This window comes from Haliotis asinina, chromosome 2 (assembly GCF_037392515.1).
Source record: "Haliotis asinina isolate JCU_RB_2024 chromosome 2, JCU_Hal_asi_v2, whole genome shotgun sequence".
NCBI lineage: Eukaryota > Metazoa > Mollusca > Gastropoda > Lepetellida > Haliotidae > Haliotis > Haliotis asinina.
Window position 1 is genome coordinate 54,634,778 of NC_090281.1, and position 18,898 is coordinate 54,653,675.

General features: G+C 40.7%; 2 protein-coding genes across 2 annotated transcripts in view; one reads left to right on the top strand and one right to left on the bottom strand.

Moving 5' to 3' along the window:
* The window catches only part of LOC137273959 (uncharacterized), a 230,421-nt gene that overhangs the window by 128,185 nt on the left and 83,338 nt on the right, over window positions 1-18,898 (top strand). The gene's annotated exons all lie outside the window — the stretch shown is intronic.
* On the bottom strand, window positions 7,992-13,908 carry LOC137272703 (uncharacterized). Its single transcript, XM_067805084.1, has 5 exons — window positions 13,236-13,908; window positions 12,270-12,341; window positions 10,685-10,839; window positions 9,484-9,713; window positions 7,992-8,289 (listed from the first exon to the last, which is right to left on the bottom strand). Exons 1-5 carry the CDS (start codon window positions 13,885-13,887, stop codon window positions 8,118-8,120), a joined length of 1,281 nt encoding a protein of 426 aa, XP_067661185.1. The 5' UTR covers window positions 13,888-13,908; the 3' UTR covers window positions 7,992-8,117.

Here is an 18,898-nt window from a genome sequence, read left to right on the forward strand (position 1 = left end):
ACAAAGGAACGCATCTCTTGTACACTGTCCCACATGCTGTCCGTGTCTTAACCCAGCTGTCCATTCTGCACGGCGTGATTACAGGGCCTACTTTGGTCATACCACTACTTTGAGAAAAAATACTGAATTCTTACGAACCCATGCCATCTCTTGAGGAAGATGGCACTACAACCTTCTGTCAAGACGCATTGGTAAGGATGTCAACAATCCTCCCACATTTCCATCATAAGCATCATCATATAATTAAGACCCATCCACCAGTACCATCCCAATACCTATTACCCCCTCTCCCTCACCCCGACAGCACCCGGCAACCCCACCTCTCACATACCAATCAGCACACACCTTTGTCACAAATAAAAAAAAATAATTATCATAGTAGGATTTAACTATGGAGCTACGTTTTGTGTTCACTTAATTTTTTGATCGCATCATTAATGTGCTAAAGCGGCTTGTTTGATAAAGGAGAGGAGCTGGTGATGCTGTGGTAAACAGGCGCACGTCAAGCTTCAAATACTGAGCAAATACGGATTAAGTTAGAGTCGTATGGGGTATCGCCTATATTAAAAATACAGTTTTATTTATTCGTGTAATCCGATGACAACTATATGGAAAAACCGTCGGTTGAAAGGATGGTTCCAGTGTCACGATTCCAGTCCGATTTTTACAACCAGTGTTAGACTCGTTCCCTCATACACACTCACATACCCACGACCCGTGAAGGTCCGGGTACGAACTGATCTTCAGTAACCCATGATTATAGTAAGACGTGTATCGGGTAGTCAGGTTCGCTGACTTGGTTGACACATTTCATCTTATCAAAAGTACGTGGCTCATGATATTGATCACTGGATTGTCTAATCCAGGCTCGAATATTTACAGACAGACGCATTAACGCCGAAACGCATTAACTCACTAAACTCAAAAGATGGTCCCATATTGGTGAAGAAGTCATAAGACATAATATAGACATTTGCATCGGCTATGCATTGCTTATAATCATACCGTGTAAGTCATGCATTACACAGCATTTAAGCTACAGGCAAATATATCACATCTACCTGTAACTAATCGAATCAAATCAAATCAAAACACAGTGGTTGAAAAGACGCCCATAATCTCACTGACCACCGTCAGTGAAGTTCTTCCAGCCCAGATGTGTAAAAAGTCAGGAGCAAATAAAAACTATCCCCCTTAGTGAAGTTTATAAAATGTTTAGAAAACATTTTAAGTTAGGCACGTTTCATTGGAAAATGAATTGCAACGTATACTTCAGATTCTACACGGTTATATTTTTAAAATTCAAAACATGTTTAAAAATTAAAAACCTTATCTTAATATGCAGCTGTTGTTTGGTCTTTCCGAAATGTTATCTTGAAAGTCAATAAAATTGCAGATGTGAAGTATTTTATATATTCAAAGGGTCGTGTTGTTGCAATCCATTTTCAGTCTCCATTGAAAGAATCTTCAGAAGTACGCAATGACGGATTACGTGTTACAAACTGCTGCAGGAACGTGTGTTGGATAAATGGTGACATTTGTCGAACAGTTTAACAAAAACTTCTTTCACTTTTCATTTACATAAGCAACAAGCGTCGTATGCATATTTTGTCCTCCAGGTGAACATTTACATTTAATTGATGTTTTGATATATGTTCCTCTCTAGCTAGTTGAAAATACTGCCAACAGATATATCTAGACCAAATCTTTGCAGTATTAACGAATGGGTTAACTTTTAAATCGATGTTCTCAAGTTCCACGTGTAAGCCGTTATTTACAAGCAAATGAAAACATTCCCTGCAACATTTGCCTGTGATTTCGCCAACGCTATTTGTATAATCAAGAGTTAGAAGGTCAGTGACTTTTTTGGGCATAATGTGGGAACGAGGCTGGCCATGCGCACTGTGGTGATTGACGATGGGTTAATGTTATGCACCTCCCAGACATTCGGTAAATGACAGCTATCAACAAGATGACGTGTGTCCTGGTTAACAAGATCCCTTGCGTATTCCAAGTGAGGTCAGGATGTAATTTAAATGCACACAAATCCGTTCACTGAGGCAATAATGAGCACATTGTATGTAAATGACGATACGGCCCCGGGGCCTGATGGTATTCCAAACCGGAATTGGAAAGTCTACACGCCATTACCTCACTGTTTCACGTCTTGTCCGCAATCAGGTGGTCAGACTAGGTGACATGGTTAAATTTCTCCATTGTATCCCAAGTTGATGCTCAGCATGTTGACCACTGTATTGTCTGGTCCAGAATGTTTATAGGTGGAATATTGTTGATTGTGACTGTGACAAAGACCCACTGCTTCACTCTCTCGTTGATTAAGTGATGGTCCGCTTTGGTTGTGACCAGGTAGTACATAAGTAATACATTGTACAAAAGATAGATAAGGTAGGTAGGTAGTAAATATACAGGCTGTCATTCAGATCTGGTGGGTGTCGTCACACTGCCCATGTAACATTATTTGCATGGATCAGAAAGAAGACAGAAAAGGATGTTGGGTTAAAACAAGACGTCAACATGTATCACTGTAACATCGTAATATGTCGGACATACTTCAGAAAAGCTTAATATAATTCTGTACCTCAAGAATGACTTTCAAAGTCATTGTAATGTTTTGGCACTGAGCAATTTCCTTTTTAGTCAATAATTCGTTTATGGTTTTCTGGCAAATGTTGACATCGGAAACCATTCCTGTTAAAAGAGGAATATGTCAGGGCGAGTCATTTATTCCTTTGATTTTTACCTTTGTGACTAAAACCTGTAAGTTAAAGGGGAAGGTTATCATTTTAGACCTTCGGGATACAAGGTACAAAGAAACAATCCAGAATGCTAAAAAAAGATGAACATCGGGTAGAACAGATATGCATTTACATATTTACATATATTTCAACTCTGTCGACAGAGTGTGTCATGGGCCATTTATCACAACTAAGGATCAAACGTTTGTTGTCATTACGATTATTGCTGTCGCGGACTGGTATACCGGTAGTCATAATAGTAAGACAGTTATCACTGACTACTCGGAGTTTTGCCGATAGCTAAGTGAGTGTCCATCCGGTACCTTTGTAAGTGATGTTTCTGGCCACTTTCTTCTAACCTCGAAATTAAATTTTATATCCCCAAACATCGAAATTTAAATCACCTCGAAATCTTTGGGGGTCTCAAATCTCGAAATTTTAGTACCTTGAAAATTTCCCGGTATACGGTATGTGATAATTGTAATCATTGCTGAGTGACAACTAACAAACATTAAAGGCTTTACAGAGGCCTTGGCAGGTGGAAACCTTAATCAAACAACTTCTGAAGTGATGTAACACGCCACAATTTGGTTCTGGAAACCCAAACGTTCTCCGTTTTGTGGCCAGTTTCTGACAAATGCCTGACAAAATTCATCATGAAGTCAAAAAAAAAATATACGGAAAACAAATGTTTTTGGAAAACCAAAATCCATGGTCGAAAAGTCTGGCTAGGCCAAGGGCGGAAATATTTGCACAAAGTGTGTTTTCATGTTTTGAATGAATGAAAGTGTTTATAAGTATCGCGCCACAAAATCCAACTACATCCATCTACCCGTCCACACACACACACACACACACACACACACACACACACACACACACACACACACACACACACACACACACACACACACACACACACACACACACACACACACACACACACACACACACACACACACACACACACACACACACACACATATTCTTCCAGAGATGAGAACCATCCGTCTCGGGTGACCTGTCACCATATTTTGTAATGATCACAAGGAAAAAGAGTGATTATTTTATCGGTGGGAACGTGCAGGAGTATGGAACGGATCCCTGACATACTGAGAAGCTAAACCATGGGTACTTTTGAAGACAAGGGGCTGAGTTTTATATTTATTCGGTACTGGGGGGGCAATGAACAGAGAGACCACTCTGGCTGCGGTGTTCTGCAGCTTCTTGAGCTTATGTGTTAGATGATTTGGGAAACCTGCAAGAAGCGTATAACAGTAGTCAAAACGAGATGTTACAAATGCCTGAATAAGATATAGTCTGGATGTCCATGTATCGTCGTACATAACGATGTTGCCGATGAGGTAGTACGCCCTTCTACACGTTATTTAATCTTGACTCCAAGGACAGTGCGGAATCAAAAACAAGTCCCAACTTAAAGCACCTGAGGCTTTGGCTGAATCTCACACTGACCGATGATGAATTTCGAAAAAGAGATACTGGTTTGGAGATACTTTGCGTGGAACACTCTCTTTTATGTTCTTTCAGCTTGAGGCAGTGTGAGGACATCCAGTGCTTAGTTCAGCTAATACACTCTTCCATAGCGAGAAAGGAAGACTCGGCTGATGACAAAAGCAAGGGTTTTAAAGAATGTTGTCAGCATATAATGCAGTCTAAGGCTGGAGGATCTGAAGATGTCACCAGGAAGAGATGTGTAAATGGTTAAAAACAGAGATCCAAGAGTCGACCCTTGCCGTACGCCTTTGAGAGGGAGATAAGCACCAATGTTCGCCGAATGATGCCTGCCCAACACGTAGGTCTGAAACCTGTGTGGACATCAAAATAGTATGATCGAAGGCACTTGTCAGGTCGAGTGAAACCAATACGTAAACACCATCTTTGTCTACAGCTCTCAGGATGCCATTGTGCACTTTGCACCAGTGCGGTTTCCGTGGAGTGGATATGCCGGAGTACTGGTTGCATCACACATTTAAAGCTTTTTGTCCATTGTCGTGTCCACATGCTCAATCATGTTTGAAGTGAATGGTAAGTTTGTGACAGGCCTATAATTTTACAGCTCCGTTTTTCAATGTGTTCGGCATCTCACACACACCCTTCTTCCCTCTTTCTCTCCTTCTTTATTTTCCCAATCCTGTTGACATTTGCCAATAATCATTTCAAAATAGAATAATCACACGGTGCTACTTCAGAACCAATAAATTAGGAAGTCCCAGTCGAATTAAGGAGCTAAGGCGAATTAAGGAGCTAACTCAAAAAACTGTTTCTATCTGCCAAGAACGTCACACGTCAAAGGCTACGTGCCTTGACAGACATTCTCCCTACAGACACATCAAAGGAAACACGTATATAGCTTCAAAACAGTGTTTTTTGTTTTGTTTGAGGTTTGCTTGTTTGGGGTTTTTTTGTTTTTGTTTTTGTTTTTTGTTTGTTTGTTTTGGGTTTTTTGTTTTGTTTTGTATATGGGACAGTTAGTATGTAGTTATGATTTTCTTTCTATTTCATTAAAATTGGGAAACCATTATTTCTGTGAAACAACAGCCTCCACCTAACAGCTGCACGACTGCTGATGCAGCGTCCAACAACAATCAGTCTGCCTCTCCTTAGAAATAGGGGTGTTGAATCTATGCAGAGCAAGCCATGAAATACGTAATAAAGTACTAACGTTATTTTGACTATGACTTGCTGTGAAATAGTCATGGTAACAGATATTTGCGAAATACCACCAAAGTCTGCTTCATCACAGGCATCTGTGACCAACTAATGAAACGAAAAATAGCGGGAACATATGGTAGCATATAGAAGGAGCCCATGGTACAAGTACTGAGAGGTCACTTCATTCGCCACATCTGCGGTCGTCACAATATATTTGATTTATAGATGCTGCATGTATTTGTATTGAAGGTCAACCCCTGTAAAAATTGTGGTGGGCAAAGTCCCTAATGGGCAAAGATCCTTGTGGACAAAGATCCTTGTGAGCAAAGATCCTTGTGGGCATTGAGCAAAGATCCTTGTGGACGAAGATCCTTGTGGACAAAGATCCTTGTGGGCAAAGTTCCTTGTGGGGCAAGTTATCAAGGTCTGTCACGGTATCCGGGATGTGCCGTCGAGTAAAAACGGTCAGCTGAGTCCAGGAAGGTCATAAAGGGCACTAAGGTTTGTCCACTACTGATGCCATTAAGATTCGTCCCTTCCTGTCCAGTACTGACGGGTTCCCTCACATTTGTGTCGTTTTGACATTTGTCAAGACTTTCGTATGAAACATGTACGCCGACCAGCTTTGGAGCACGTTTGTACCCTCGGTATAAAAATAAAGCCTCTCAAGCAATAGCAGACACAAGAGCGGCAAGAACCTCCAAGATGAAGAAGGTTTTATGTCTGTATGCTTGCTGGGGGCATACATCGAGTCCTTGCGTCAGCAAGAAGGGCAGTATCAGCTGCAGACAGGGAGTGCCAGAGGACGCAACGGCCCATATCTCACCTACCCTGTAAAGCGTCACATGCCTGGGTGCGTCGTGATGGAACTGGACGAAGAGGCTACCATATGCCATAGTTTGCGGTGGGAACCGGAGCAAAGCAGCCAGCAAGGTTGAAGAGACCGTGACAAAACGCCAAACAAACGTGCGATGCCGTGGAATACACCTGCCTCCCGTCCCACTACGGACCTAATACGGACCGTGTACACGTTAAGTTACGGCCTATTGCGCTCAGTCACGTTTTGTTGCGATCCCCTGTTTTACTTCTGGGTTTGTCAGTAGTACCGTGAATGCCATGCATTTTTTTAACAATTTAAAAATCCGGCACAGCATACACGGCACCAGACGTTGGCTCATTCAGTCCCCCAACGTTGTACATCCCGTTTTATCATCGTTTCACTACGTTTGGGTACATCTATTTCACGTTTCACGCTTCCGGTGAAGCATGTAATAATATGACTTATTTTAAAAAGCCAGAACAAATCAGCGTCTCTTCAACCTTTGGGGTTGGAAGGCACTTCATAACTCCTGTGCCAAGTGAGTGTCTGTCAGTTGGGAGATAACCGGCAATTGTACAAGCTGGGTACAGGTGTGAGTCCGAGCTTGGCCACAGTTGTAGCATACCGCGGCCGTTTGATCTTAGAATTATGCAGATTTAATTAAATACTCTGTTTATCTAAACTTTGAGTTTACTGAATTTGTAGATTGTTAAAGAATAGGTAAATATATATTGACGTAAGATGGAAGAATCGTCACTATTCACCATGATGGTAGGTCTAACAGAATGTATGTGGCATCAAGGCAAGGCACACGACAAGTTTTGTTTCAAGGTCATCTCCACAACAGAAACTTATCAAAGGAACACTGTATTCACTGGCTGTGCGCCGTGAAGAACTGCAAAGGCAAAGTGACCACAGCTAGAGATTGTATGTTGTCAAATAAGGGAAAGGTCAAGAGTTTAGTTGTACGCAGCACTCAGCAATATTATATCTGTATGGCGGCGGTCTGTAAATAATCAAACCTGGGTCACACAATCCAGTGATCAACAGCATTAACATATATCTGCGCTAATGGGCACCAAAGTCAACAAAGTCAGCGAGCTTTACCACCCGATTCCGTTAGTCGCCTCCTACGACAAGTATGGGTTGCTGGAGGCCAATTCTATTCCGGATGCATGTTCGCGAACATTTTCAAGGAAGATGACATTGGAGTGCGGATCAGAGCCTCGTTCTGTTGAATGTAGCTGTCAGAAAACATAAGTTGTCTATACGATATTCATAACCCATTCTTTTGATATACCCCGATCTTCCAGAAAAGATATAACTTTAGCCATTTAGCCAGCAGTCAAGCAAACATGTGTTCCAGTAATGGCCTTTCGCTAAACATGAAGCAGCATATATATTGACTTGTCTGCCCAAGATAAATTTTATTGTATCAGGTATCGGCCCATGGGCGAGGGAGTTTAAATTCTTAGTATTTGAAAAGGCAAACTTACTTGTTTATGTATTTCATCTGTGGCATATATTCATGATAAGCTGCATGTTGAATTGTGCCAAAATGCTTTGTCAGATACAAGCCACAATGCGGAGTGTTTCTGGACCTTTGGATTTCCAGAATTATGTCGCTCCTTAAGATCTTAGTAAAAAGTTTATGACTCACTGCCCCCCCCCCCCCCCCCCCCCCCCCATCAAAAACTGGAAACATTGCTGGAGCATCAAGCGAAAAACAAACAGACGTATCGTTTCCTGAAATACAACCCTTTATTTCTGCTTCAAACCACGATTACACAACCATGTATCACAATTCAGTTGATACCACATCAACTGGAATTTCCTTGTCTTCACGATTCCGACCAGCGTATGGCCATCTAGTCACCACCAAATCCACCCATCATCCTCATCATAGGGGTGGTTGTAGTCGTTGTAGTCGTAGTAGTGGTGGTCTGGCTATTGAGGACCTTCTGGACAAAGTTGGCGTTGAAGATCGCCTGGGTCCTGCTGTCGCAGCTGGTGATCAAGGAGTTGAAGGTGGTGAACAGCCTGCAATAATTAGAAATGATTAGAAGTATCAGTTATGAGACTTGTTAGTTTGTTAGTTGTTTAATGTCGCAACCAGTAATATTCCAGCTACACTGCGGTGCTCTGGACCAGACGATCCAGTGACCAACATCATGCATATGAGCATGGATCCACACAGTTGGGATACGTAAGACATGTATAAACCAAATGAGCGAGTCTGGTCACCTTATCCCGTTAGTCGCCTTGAAGACAAGCATCGGTAGCTGAAGAAGATTCAAACCCGTATCGTCGCGTGTTTATGTTATGAAAATGTTCATAGGGGTAGCCTAATGGTTACAACATTTCGGTTACAACGGTTTCGATTCCGCATATGGATATGGATCTACTGTTTCCCACCGTGATGTTTCCCAGTCATGGCCAAAATGCGGTGTAAAAACCGTGCTCACTTATTTCAACTTAGGCCACAATAATTGGTATTGGGGTGGAGAGGCATTGATGGTTCAAAGGTTTTTTTTGAGAGTGAGGAACGTTTTACGCCGCATTTGCAATATTTCAGCACATTCAGCAGAAAGGTCACACCACGCATTTTGTCCATGTAGAGAATCGAACCCGGGACTTAGCGTACAGAACGATGCTTTATTTGGGGAAAGTACACTTGTTTTCCCATGTCTGACAAAAGTGTACAAACTATAAGTGGTGTATAAATATCAGGTACCGAAGAAGAAGAGGATATCAATAAATCACTACTTTCATTTCTAGTACTACTTGTTAGGATGACACAGATTATAGAAATTATCAGCATAAGATCCTGATGTCTAGATGCAATTTCTTTAAACTGCCTGCGAAACAGTTTCCCCTTCCGACAATGCACAAAATCAATAAGACCAAAATATATATTTTAACCAATTTTCTCTTTAACCAACAAACTGGTACAAACATGTTTTGCCCTTTCCAATTTTTACATTGCAGCAGACAACAAAGGCACCCGTTAAGGAAAAAAATGTTCTAACAAATGTATTCTTCTACATTTCGGTTACCAAGAACTAGTGGTTAAAGTGTTCGGTCGTCACGCCCCTGATTCGATTCCCCGTATGGGTACAAGATGAAAATCTCAATTTTGAGTGATATTTCCTGTTTATTTCTAAAAGCAGCCTAACACCTCACTCACAAACAAGACGGATACAAACAAACGTTTCCAAATGACTATGATCTTACTTGGCTTGAAGCTGGCCAGCGTGACTGAGACCAAAGATGTGGTAGAGCGCCTCGCAGTTTTGGGCGTCGGCAGCAACGTCGCAGAAATCTCCGTTCTGGAAGAGGCATCCAGGGTTGTTGGTGTGGCCGTTGATGATCAGTTTGTTGATCTCATCGCAGTCATCAGACTTCACAACTGGAAGCAGTTTCTTGATCGTGCACTTTCTGACGTTCTTGATGTAAGTGTCACCCTTGATACAAAATGCAAAGAGTTTAATTCTATCATCTATGTAACTCAGAATATAGAATACACGATTCATTCATATTACCAGGGTTAATCTGTTATGCATAGTCCGGGTGTCCGAGGCGCCTCAACACGTGCAGAGTTGCATCCCTTGGATTCAACCAAAAGCACGATCGTTGGTTCGAATCCCGGTCATACCCGACGTTATGTCTGGGTTTGTCATCACTTTCCATGCTCGCGGATTTCATCGAAGCGATTAAGGTCACAGACCTGCACCACTACAGACAGATCTGCACGATAAGCTTATGTAAGTGGGATACGGAAGAAGTGCCACCGTGGTATTGATGAAATATTGCTAAAAGCGGCGTATATCTGAACTCACTCACAAAAAGCGGCCTTAAGAATGTTCGCTGGTAATATAAATAATATTTAACTTTTTTTCTAACCGGTATATTTGCTTTGCGGCAGTCGTAAAATAAGTCTCAGCTTTCGATTTTTAAGTGATTAATATATTTTGAGGGATATTAAGCGTCCATAAATACCTGTAAATACTCAGTCAGGATAAAATTTTAGTGAATATTATTCATTATAGTTATCGTTAATATGACCCGAATACGACAGTTTGAGCTGCGCAGAAGTTCAAAATGTGACCAGCGAACATCCTTAAACTCTCCCCACTGACGTTCGGATACCACATTTTGCAGTCACGGAAAATTGCGCGAACAACCATTTTCACAAAATAAAGCTAAGAAACTAAGTGATACACAAATTGTCTGTTTGTGCATACATGAGAGATAACATGCTCACACTCAGTAATATTCCAGCTATATGGCGGGGGTCTGTTAACAATCATGTCTGGAGCCGACAAGCCAGTGATCAACAGTATGAGCATCGATCTATGTAATTGGGATACGATGACATGTGTCAACCAAGTCAGACTAACTGAACTGGAAAAGATTGAATGTGACACATATTTACCACATCATCAAACTCTGGCTGCCTGATAACGGACTGGGTGCAGATCTTCTCGGCATCGACGGGGAGTGGACGGCAAGTGTTGATCACTTTCTGCAGACACTGTGGATAGGTGTAGAAGTTGCAGGAACCGCTGTTGGCCAAACCCTCGCACAGGTCTACATTGTGATGGGAGTGGAAGGATGAGAAAAATGGGATTACACACATCCATCAAATCACCCTTTCACAGCATCGGAAATGACATCTTTCATATCGTAAACTTGGGTTGATATCTTCCCTTTATAAACCCAAGCACTTGACTGTTATATATGAGTGAGTAAGTCATATCGGCAATATTTCAGGTATATTGTGCCTGTAACATCAATACTTGTTCTGGGCAAATAATTCAGACTATATTAAACCTGTCATCAGGTGGGGAACTTGGTCACAGTGAGAGTGGAGAGAGTGATTTCTGTGACGGAAGCTTTGCGACTGTCACATGTTGCGAGTCTTTGTAATTTTAGCATCAGCAAGGGTGAAGTAAGTAACGGTACATGGCCTTGATACATACAAAATCAATATTAAAAGAGAGCTGAATTCACATTTACTTGCATTATGTTTCCATCAGTAATAATCAAATAAATGTTCTTCAGAAAGCTAAATAAATCATAATCATCCAAAACCATTAACTGTCACGAAATTGATCTCTCTTGTTACAGTAATCGCCATATTGTGATAAATGACACCATAAAGAAGTGTTAAACAATAATACAAAGTGTCCCGATGCGTGTTTATCACTTTCCATCATAAAGCATGTGCTATTTTATCAGCGAAAACTTGTACATATCAATTTCCATGAATTGGTCTCATGTCAAAGAAACTTTGTGATTACGAAATTGATGCAAAAAACATCACTCTTTGTAACATGTAATTCTCAATAACAACATAAAGTTGACGGAGTATGATTCGCTCAATCTGGACAGGGAATCGGATATGGGTGTGTCTTTGATAACGACATAACCAACATTTATTCATTTCATTGCCGTAACCGTAAAATTATGTTGTTCAAATATTTTGCGTCGCAAAAATCAGAAAAGCTTTACTCTCATTGTGACCAAGTTCCCCACCAGTGATACAGCCCTGTCACAAATGTATGATTTAAAACCGGTATCTGACGGTAAAAATGGATTACAGTGCTGCATGTGATATGTCATATATCGGCACAGGTAACAGCTTAGACAGTGCAGTCTGACAGTGTTTAGTCTTATCTAAATTATGGGAAATATTCACAAACAGGAGAATTTCTGGAGATTCGTGCATGGGAGGAGACATATTTGAGAAACATATTACGCACGCTATAGCAAAATTGTTTGGATTAACAGCTTGACTCTTTTTAAAAAATCTTGAATTATTAAGAGCAATATGTTCTGTGATCATACGGAATCGGAATCTGTTGTACGGTTCGGACTTTACAGTAAGTAATTGTTTATGAATCGCTATCGAACTTTAAAAACGAAACAAACGAAAACAAATAAACTGTAAAATGTAAAGACAATAAGGTAATACCCTAATACAGAACACAGAAATAAAAAGAAACTAGATTTCTTACCGACGGCTGTCGTAGTGGTCGGGGGTGTAGTAGTGGATGGTGTAGTAGGTGTAGAAGGGTTAAAGCGACCTGCTGTAAATTCAAAGAAAAACATGGTTGAAGATCAATAGAACACCCATCGGTCCTTTTGTCCAGGCAGTCTAAATAAACTTAGTCTCAGTACTTTTCGTTACACTCTGAGTCTAACAAAGCCTAGTAAGAGGTCGCGTTAGGTAACCTTTGAGATTGACCAGTCAGAACACAGCTTACCAAATCGCGAAAGTGGACTTTGAACTTTTACCTGGGAAAGGTTTGTACCCGAACGATTCCGCATGCTATTTTCAATACGATCGCTTCCGGGTGATGTACATGGAGCACACTACAACAACGCCAGCAGTGAGTAAACAGTCGCTGAAAATAGTGTTTTCGTCAATATTCAAGGATGTCATCTCGCGGAAATATTAGCTAATGGTAACCATGTCACCAGAAAACCCGAAGCATATATACTACAGGTCAAATACAAGTGTTTTATGCTGGTTTTCGTTTATTGAGGGATCAGTATCAGTGACTAACGATTTTTTAGGTCCCGACAAACCCTAAACAATAGCGGATGTCTGATTGGTTAAATCCCTAGGTTTTATTAAGACTCAGAAGTGGAGTGTAACGAAAAGCACAGAGACTTAGTTTAAGTAGACTGTTTGTCCAGTATGTTTCAAATGGCAGATTTGTTCAATATGTCGACTGTATTCAATATAGGTAAATATGTCTCCCTGAATACGGCATTGGTAAATGTGTATTAGCAATGTAAGCTTGTCTTCTGCACATAGAAACTAAGACCAAAGCATAAAGAACAACAGGTATTAAAATTTCGTATATGGCTCCATAGCAGAAAGCGATGATGAACGTATTGTCCCTCATGATAGTATTATGTGCCAGTCAAACTGACATGTATACATCAATACAAAGGGTTACTATAGAAACAACTACCTGTGGTACCGTCGATTCTTTCGTTAGTGCCGCTTCCACTGTAATTGTACCCCTGTTCGCCGTTGTTTCTTCCCCCATTGTTGTTTCTTCCTCCATTGTTTCTTCCGTTGTTTCTTCCTCCATTGTTGTTCCTGCCATTGTTTCTTCCATTGTTGTTTCTTCCGTTGTTTCTTCCTCCATTGTTGTTTCTTCCGTTGTTCCTACCTCCATTGTTGTTCCTGCCATTTTTTCTTCCATTGTTTCGTCCTCCATTTTTGTTCCTGCCATTGTTTCTTCTTCCGTTATTTCTTCCGCCATTATTTTTCCTAACTCCGCCATTGTTGTTTCTTCCATTGTTACCTTTGTTTCCTTTGCCATTCTGCCCGTCCGTCGGTCTTCCGACTTGATTGCCACCGTCCACATGACCACCATCGGTATTGTCAGCATCACCATCGTTATTATCGTCATCTCCATTGCCATTCCTGTCATCGCTGCCATCTGTATTACCATTGTCGTCAGTATTGCCGTTGGCATCTCCTCTCTTCATCCACCAAAGAGCATCATTCAGTTCTCCACTTGGGGTTGTGGTTTGTCTTCTGATTCCGCCTCCATAGAAACCGGAAGATGCTTCAAAGCAGACGACCACCAACAGAACAAGGACGATCAGCTTCATCTTGGCAAGTTTTCCCGAACAGCTCTTAAAATCTCGAAAGAATCGAAGAGGCTGGTGAGCATTTTCTCACTGAATTTATACTCGTGGAAGGGGAAGTTAAACAATGTAGAGGAAATATTACTCCATTGGTTTACTAGAAAAACAGGTGGGTCTGTTACGGAAAAGGATGCACTTTTCAATATTTGTTGAGGCCAGTTAGCAAGTAGTCACTAATCTGTTGCATGAGCTTCGGGGGCTTGTCGTTTGCGTGTGTGTGTATATGTAAATCATTACGTTTGCGCCTTGGACTGTATTGAATCTCTGCCCAAGGAACGTCATGCCAGCAATTCATGTTTGAACAGAGGGCTAACCACTGACCTTTCATTGTTTGGTGAGAAACAATTTGACGTTGGCAATGCGTCACCAACGTTTATAGCAACGTGGCTAAACAATGCTTACGTAAGCGACTTTCTGACCTATCATTTCATTCATTTCACGAATCACGTTGGATCAGCTGTTTCGAGGTCGACAGTGGCTGGCTGATAAATTAAATATCAAATTAGTGAACGTTACGTCTATTTCACCATCACTTGTTCCTTCCCGTCACAGTTCCCTTCCCTTCACAAACAGCGTATAATCTCCACATTAACGCCATTGATACCAATATATAAATCATTACAGAACAACAAAAAGTTTGCATTTACAATCAAATATGTTTTTAAATCCCTGCTCACCTCAGTTTTTTTCTTATTGGCATCTTATTGTTGTGGTAATATTATTGTGTAACGTCCACTTCAGATATATTATCACATTTGATCAATTTGTATATGATCGATTGTAATGATTTGGAGACATATTTACGCAAACAAAAGTATTAATTTTCTAATTCACCTAACGAGACTCACCAACGAACAAAACATCCCTGACAAGACCCACAACACTGCCAGGAAATTGTTATAATCACAGCGCTCTACATAGATAAATGTTCGTGATATCAATTACTGTATTGTCTGATCCGTAGTCGGTTCATTCGCACTCAGCTTGTACTTTTATTAGGGAACTGAGAATGACAATATAGCGCACAAGGATGCATTGTCTAGGGTAATAATATAAAGAACGGTGAGGTAGCCCGGTGGTTAAAGCATCCTTCGATGCCGATCTGGGTACAACGTGCGAAACCCAGTTCTGGTGTATCCCGCCATGATATTGATGGAATATTGCTAAAGCGGCATAAAACACATTCACTCACTCACTCTAACAGTTTTGAGTATCTTTTAGGCGCTCTGCATATATGTATGTTACCAAAGGGCATTATGAGTAGTGTTGCGTTATTAAGACTGATATTTGAGAGTGTTTGTGTTTGGTTTGGTTTGTGTTTAGTGAATTTTTTATCACTTTTTTATTCAAATCATATGACGAAGGTGTCCCAATTTATTCACAAGAGACCACGATAATCTTTTTGTAGCTGTTCTCGCAAAAGACATATGATAGAAGATAGAAGAACGTGACCTTTATGTGTTATAGTCAATCATTAAAAAGGGAAAAGACAATCAACGCAAATGGGAGGTGCTCTACAGCCGATGTGAACTGTTTCATTGCGAAAAGCTATAATAACTCCTGCTTTTGAGGTGGAGACACGATGTAAATACAAGAGCAAACCTCTTACTATATTCACATTTATGACAGGTCGATTCAAGCTACATCATGAGAGTATGTTTATGAATTACGATGAAACAAAATAGCGACAATACCGGTTGTTCGGGAGAAGATGAGCGTACCCTTCCTCACAGATTACATCAATCACAAACATCTACAAAGCTAATTGTTCACAAAAATATCACTTATATTGTACATTGGCATCTCGTCCCTTACGTGCAATTATTGCAAGAAATACCGACGTAACTGATCACAGGGCTCCCAGGAGGTTCTTGGTAAAATGTCCGATCACACAGCATCCTTTCAAAGTGAGTCGGCGCAGTTGTGTAGGCATTTTTTCCTCAAACCATATATGAAACGGGTAAACGATAAGGCGAAACCAGTTCTATTTATAAAAAAAATTATTAAGTTTTCTTTAATTGCGCCAGTGCACTGAGCAACCTTTGGCCACGGACACAAATCATAAACGTTGATGCTACTTCTGTTTGTGTCAGTGAAGTTTCAAACGTACTGTGTTTAGTTCTTGGTGGGAGTGAAGATGAAATTAGCGGGCCCCTGAGGAATGGCATGATGTTGCTGTACATTGCTGTAAACCAGTCTTGCTGCTGTGTTTGTTCATGTCTTAAGTTGCTTCTTACAACCTAGTGACAAGTAACCGTTCTGACATATTCCAGCTGACACCAGTTGAAAAAGACAGGCTGCTTTGTGGATGACAGCATCTCTATTACATTATTCAGATTCAGATTGTTATACCATCGTTCAGAAGAAAACTCATGACTGTCCGGATTAGAATCGATCCTCTGCAACCCATGCTTGTCGTAATAGGCGAATTAACGGTATCAGGTGGTCTGGTTCGCGGACTTGACCAACCAACCACTCTTGACAACAAAATGGTGTTTTGGAGGATTTTGAGTCAAATGTAATGTTGAACCTCTCAGAGCGGCAGACCAAAAAGCTACAGTATGGGAAAATCTGGAATCAGTTTAGTATATAAAGACGCTTGCCTTCGCCATCTTACGTTATATCAAGACATGCTGACAAACAGAAGATGAGGCAACGTAACACATTGGGCCATTTTCTTCTGCACTCATTCCGCAAAACACCGGAGCGGCAGACTTCGGAAGGTGAGTTTCACTGGGCAGTTACCAGTTACCAGATTTGTCCAGAAAAAATATATAAATCGTCATCGCTCCCCCAAGGTGATAAATTATGAACGGTCCCTAAGTCCGAATGTACTGATATCTTTCACCGTCCCAACAACTGTTTCTTCAACACCTTCGGCTTGGCATTTTATGAACTCATGTACTGTCCTGTTCTTTGAGAAAATGTTCTCAATGGACACTTTATCATCCTTTTACATCACGATTGCGTCTTGATGCATTTGAGAATTGTCATGAAGGAAAACTGTATCAAGTCTAACGGTCTCACCACCAACAACTGTCCAAACCTTAGATCCATTTCTGCACGCAATGTTCCATTTAGAACATGTGAACAGATCATTAAGCCCTACTTTGTGTCATCTTCATTGGTTCCTTCTGAATACCTCATCCAGGTGTCAAATACCAGGGGCCCGTTTCACGAAACTCTCGCAAGCCTAAGATCTCGTAAGTTTTCTCGTAGCCATTGTGCCTCCTATGTTGTAACACAGGAGTTATGGATACTACGAGAAAAGTTACGAGATCTTAGGCTTACGAGAGCTTTGTGAAACGGGGCCCAGGTGTCAAATACCAGGTGTCGAGAGTTGTGACAGGCATCTTTCATCTTTGTTTTATTATATGACACTACCTTGAGTTTTCAAAAGAAACTATCTATGACTCATCTAAGATTTGTCTGAAAAAATATACAAAATTAATATGTAAATTTGACTGAGTATCGATTGTGAAGAGTTTTCCACACGGAATGTGACTTTTCTTTGAAATCATAGAATAGTTCTATCCCTACAAAACCCTCTTGTTTTATGTAATCACCACTACGCATTAAGAGCACAGGGCTACAGTGTCAACAATATGCATTTCAATTATAATATTTACAAGGGTAAACGAAGTAATTCAAGAACGATTTCGAATTGCAGAAGGATTCAAAATGGCCGACATTTACGAGCTTCAGATTTTCATTCAAACAAAACAGACGCATGAATCTCGTCCCACAAAATACATCCCATCTGGTGCTCTCCTAAATGTGCTCAAGGGAAACACTCAGGTCCATACTGATCACATCACATACCACATGATATGGTATTCGCATAAGTTACCATAAGACACACATCATTAGCAAATATTAACGTATGCAAGTACGTTCAAGTAGAACAACTCAGAACCGATCATCACGTACTGGTAGGATCAAGGTGTGGGTAGAGTTTTAATAGGGAAGTATCTCCATCTAAATAAGAAAACAAAAGAAAAAAAAACGTTTTGACCCACTTGTTCAAAGCTGTCTAAGCGTTAAGGTGATCGTAACTCCCATACTTTAACAAAGGCTCACCCGCTTTGTGCAAGTGGGTCGAAGTCCTGGGAGGAAAGGTATCCAGAACAGGTAACTCATTGTGTGTTTAATTTACTCTCACGACGCCGTTAAATGCTGTCTGGAAAAAACGATGGAAGGATGTTTCAGAATAAACAAATATCCCACAATATAAAAAATGCTCTTTCTGCAAATGAGATCATTTTGAAAATGATAAACAGGAGAGAAGGAGAAAACCAACATTGTCAGTTACCGCCAATTCATTTGTCACAGAAGCGGTAGTAAAATATAGTTTCTCGACTACTATTCAATTGTGATTGTACATATATAAAAATGAACAACCACAAACCTGTGACCGAGTTCATTAAAGAGGAGGCAGTCGTATCAGTTTTCACTGTGAGTTGCATGGGTCATCTGATGAGGCATCCTCAGTGGTTACTTGCCATATCTTCCTACGTTACTTCAGTTTGTTCTAATACGACCCTTTCATGGTGCGAGTGTTCAAGACTCGTGATTGAAGGCAATCAGATTTAGTAGTGCAATCAGCGACCTTGTTTCAAAGTGATCGTTAGCAAAATCTCGTTAATTTCCGGATGCATCATGAAAACTAGAACCTCTTCCCGAGCGCGATATTCAAATGTTTCTTCTAGACAGAACTCAGTCATGTCATATTTGTTTCTCCACATTGCTTTCATTTATCAAGTTGAATCTAGGTCGATGTAACACGTATTCTGATTGGAGAGAAAAAAGGGAGATCAATCTGCTGCTAATTTTTGCCTCTAGGGGATTTTATAAGAACCGTGAAATATGGCCGCATTAGAACAGAGGTTCGCGGGAAGATATGATAAGTAACCTCTGTGGGAAGAGAATGCTGATGAGGACGTGGGACAATCTGAACCTGATGAAAATACCACTT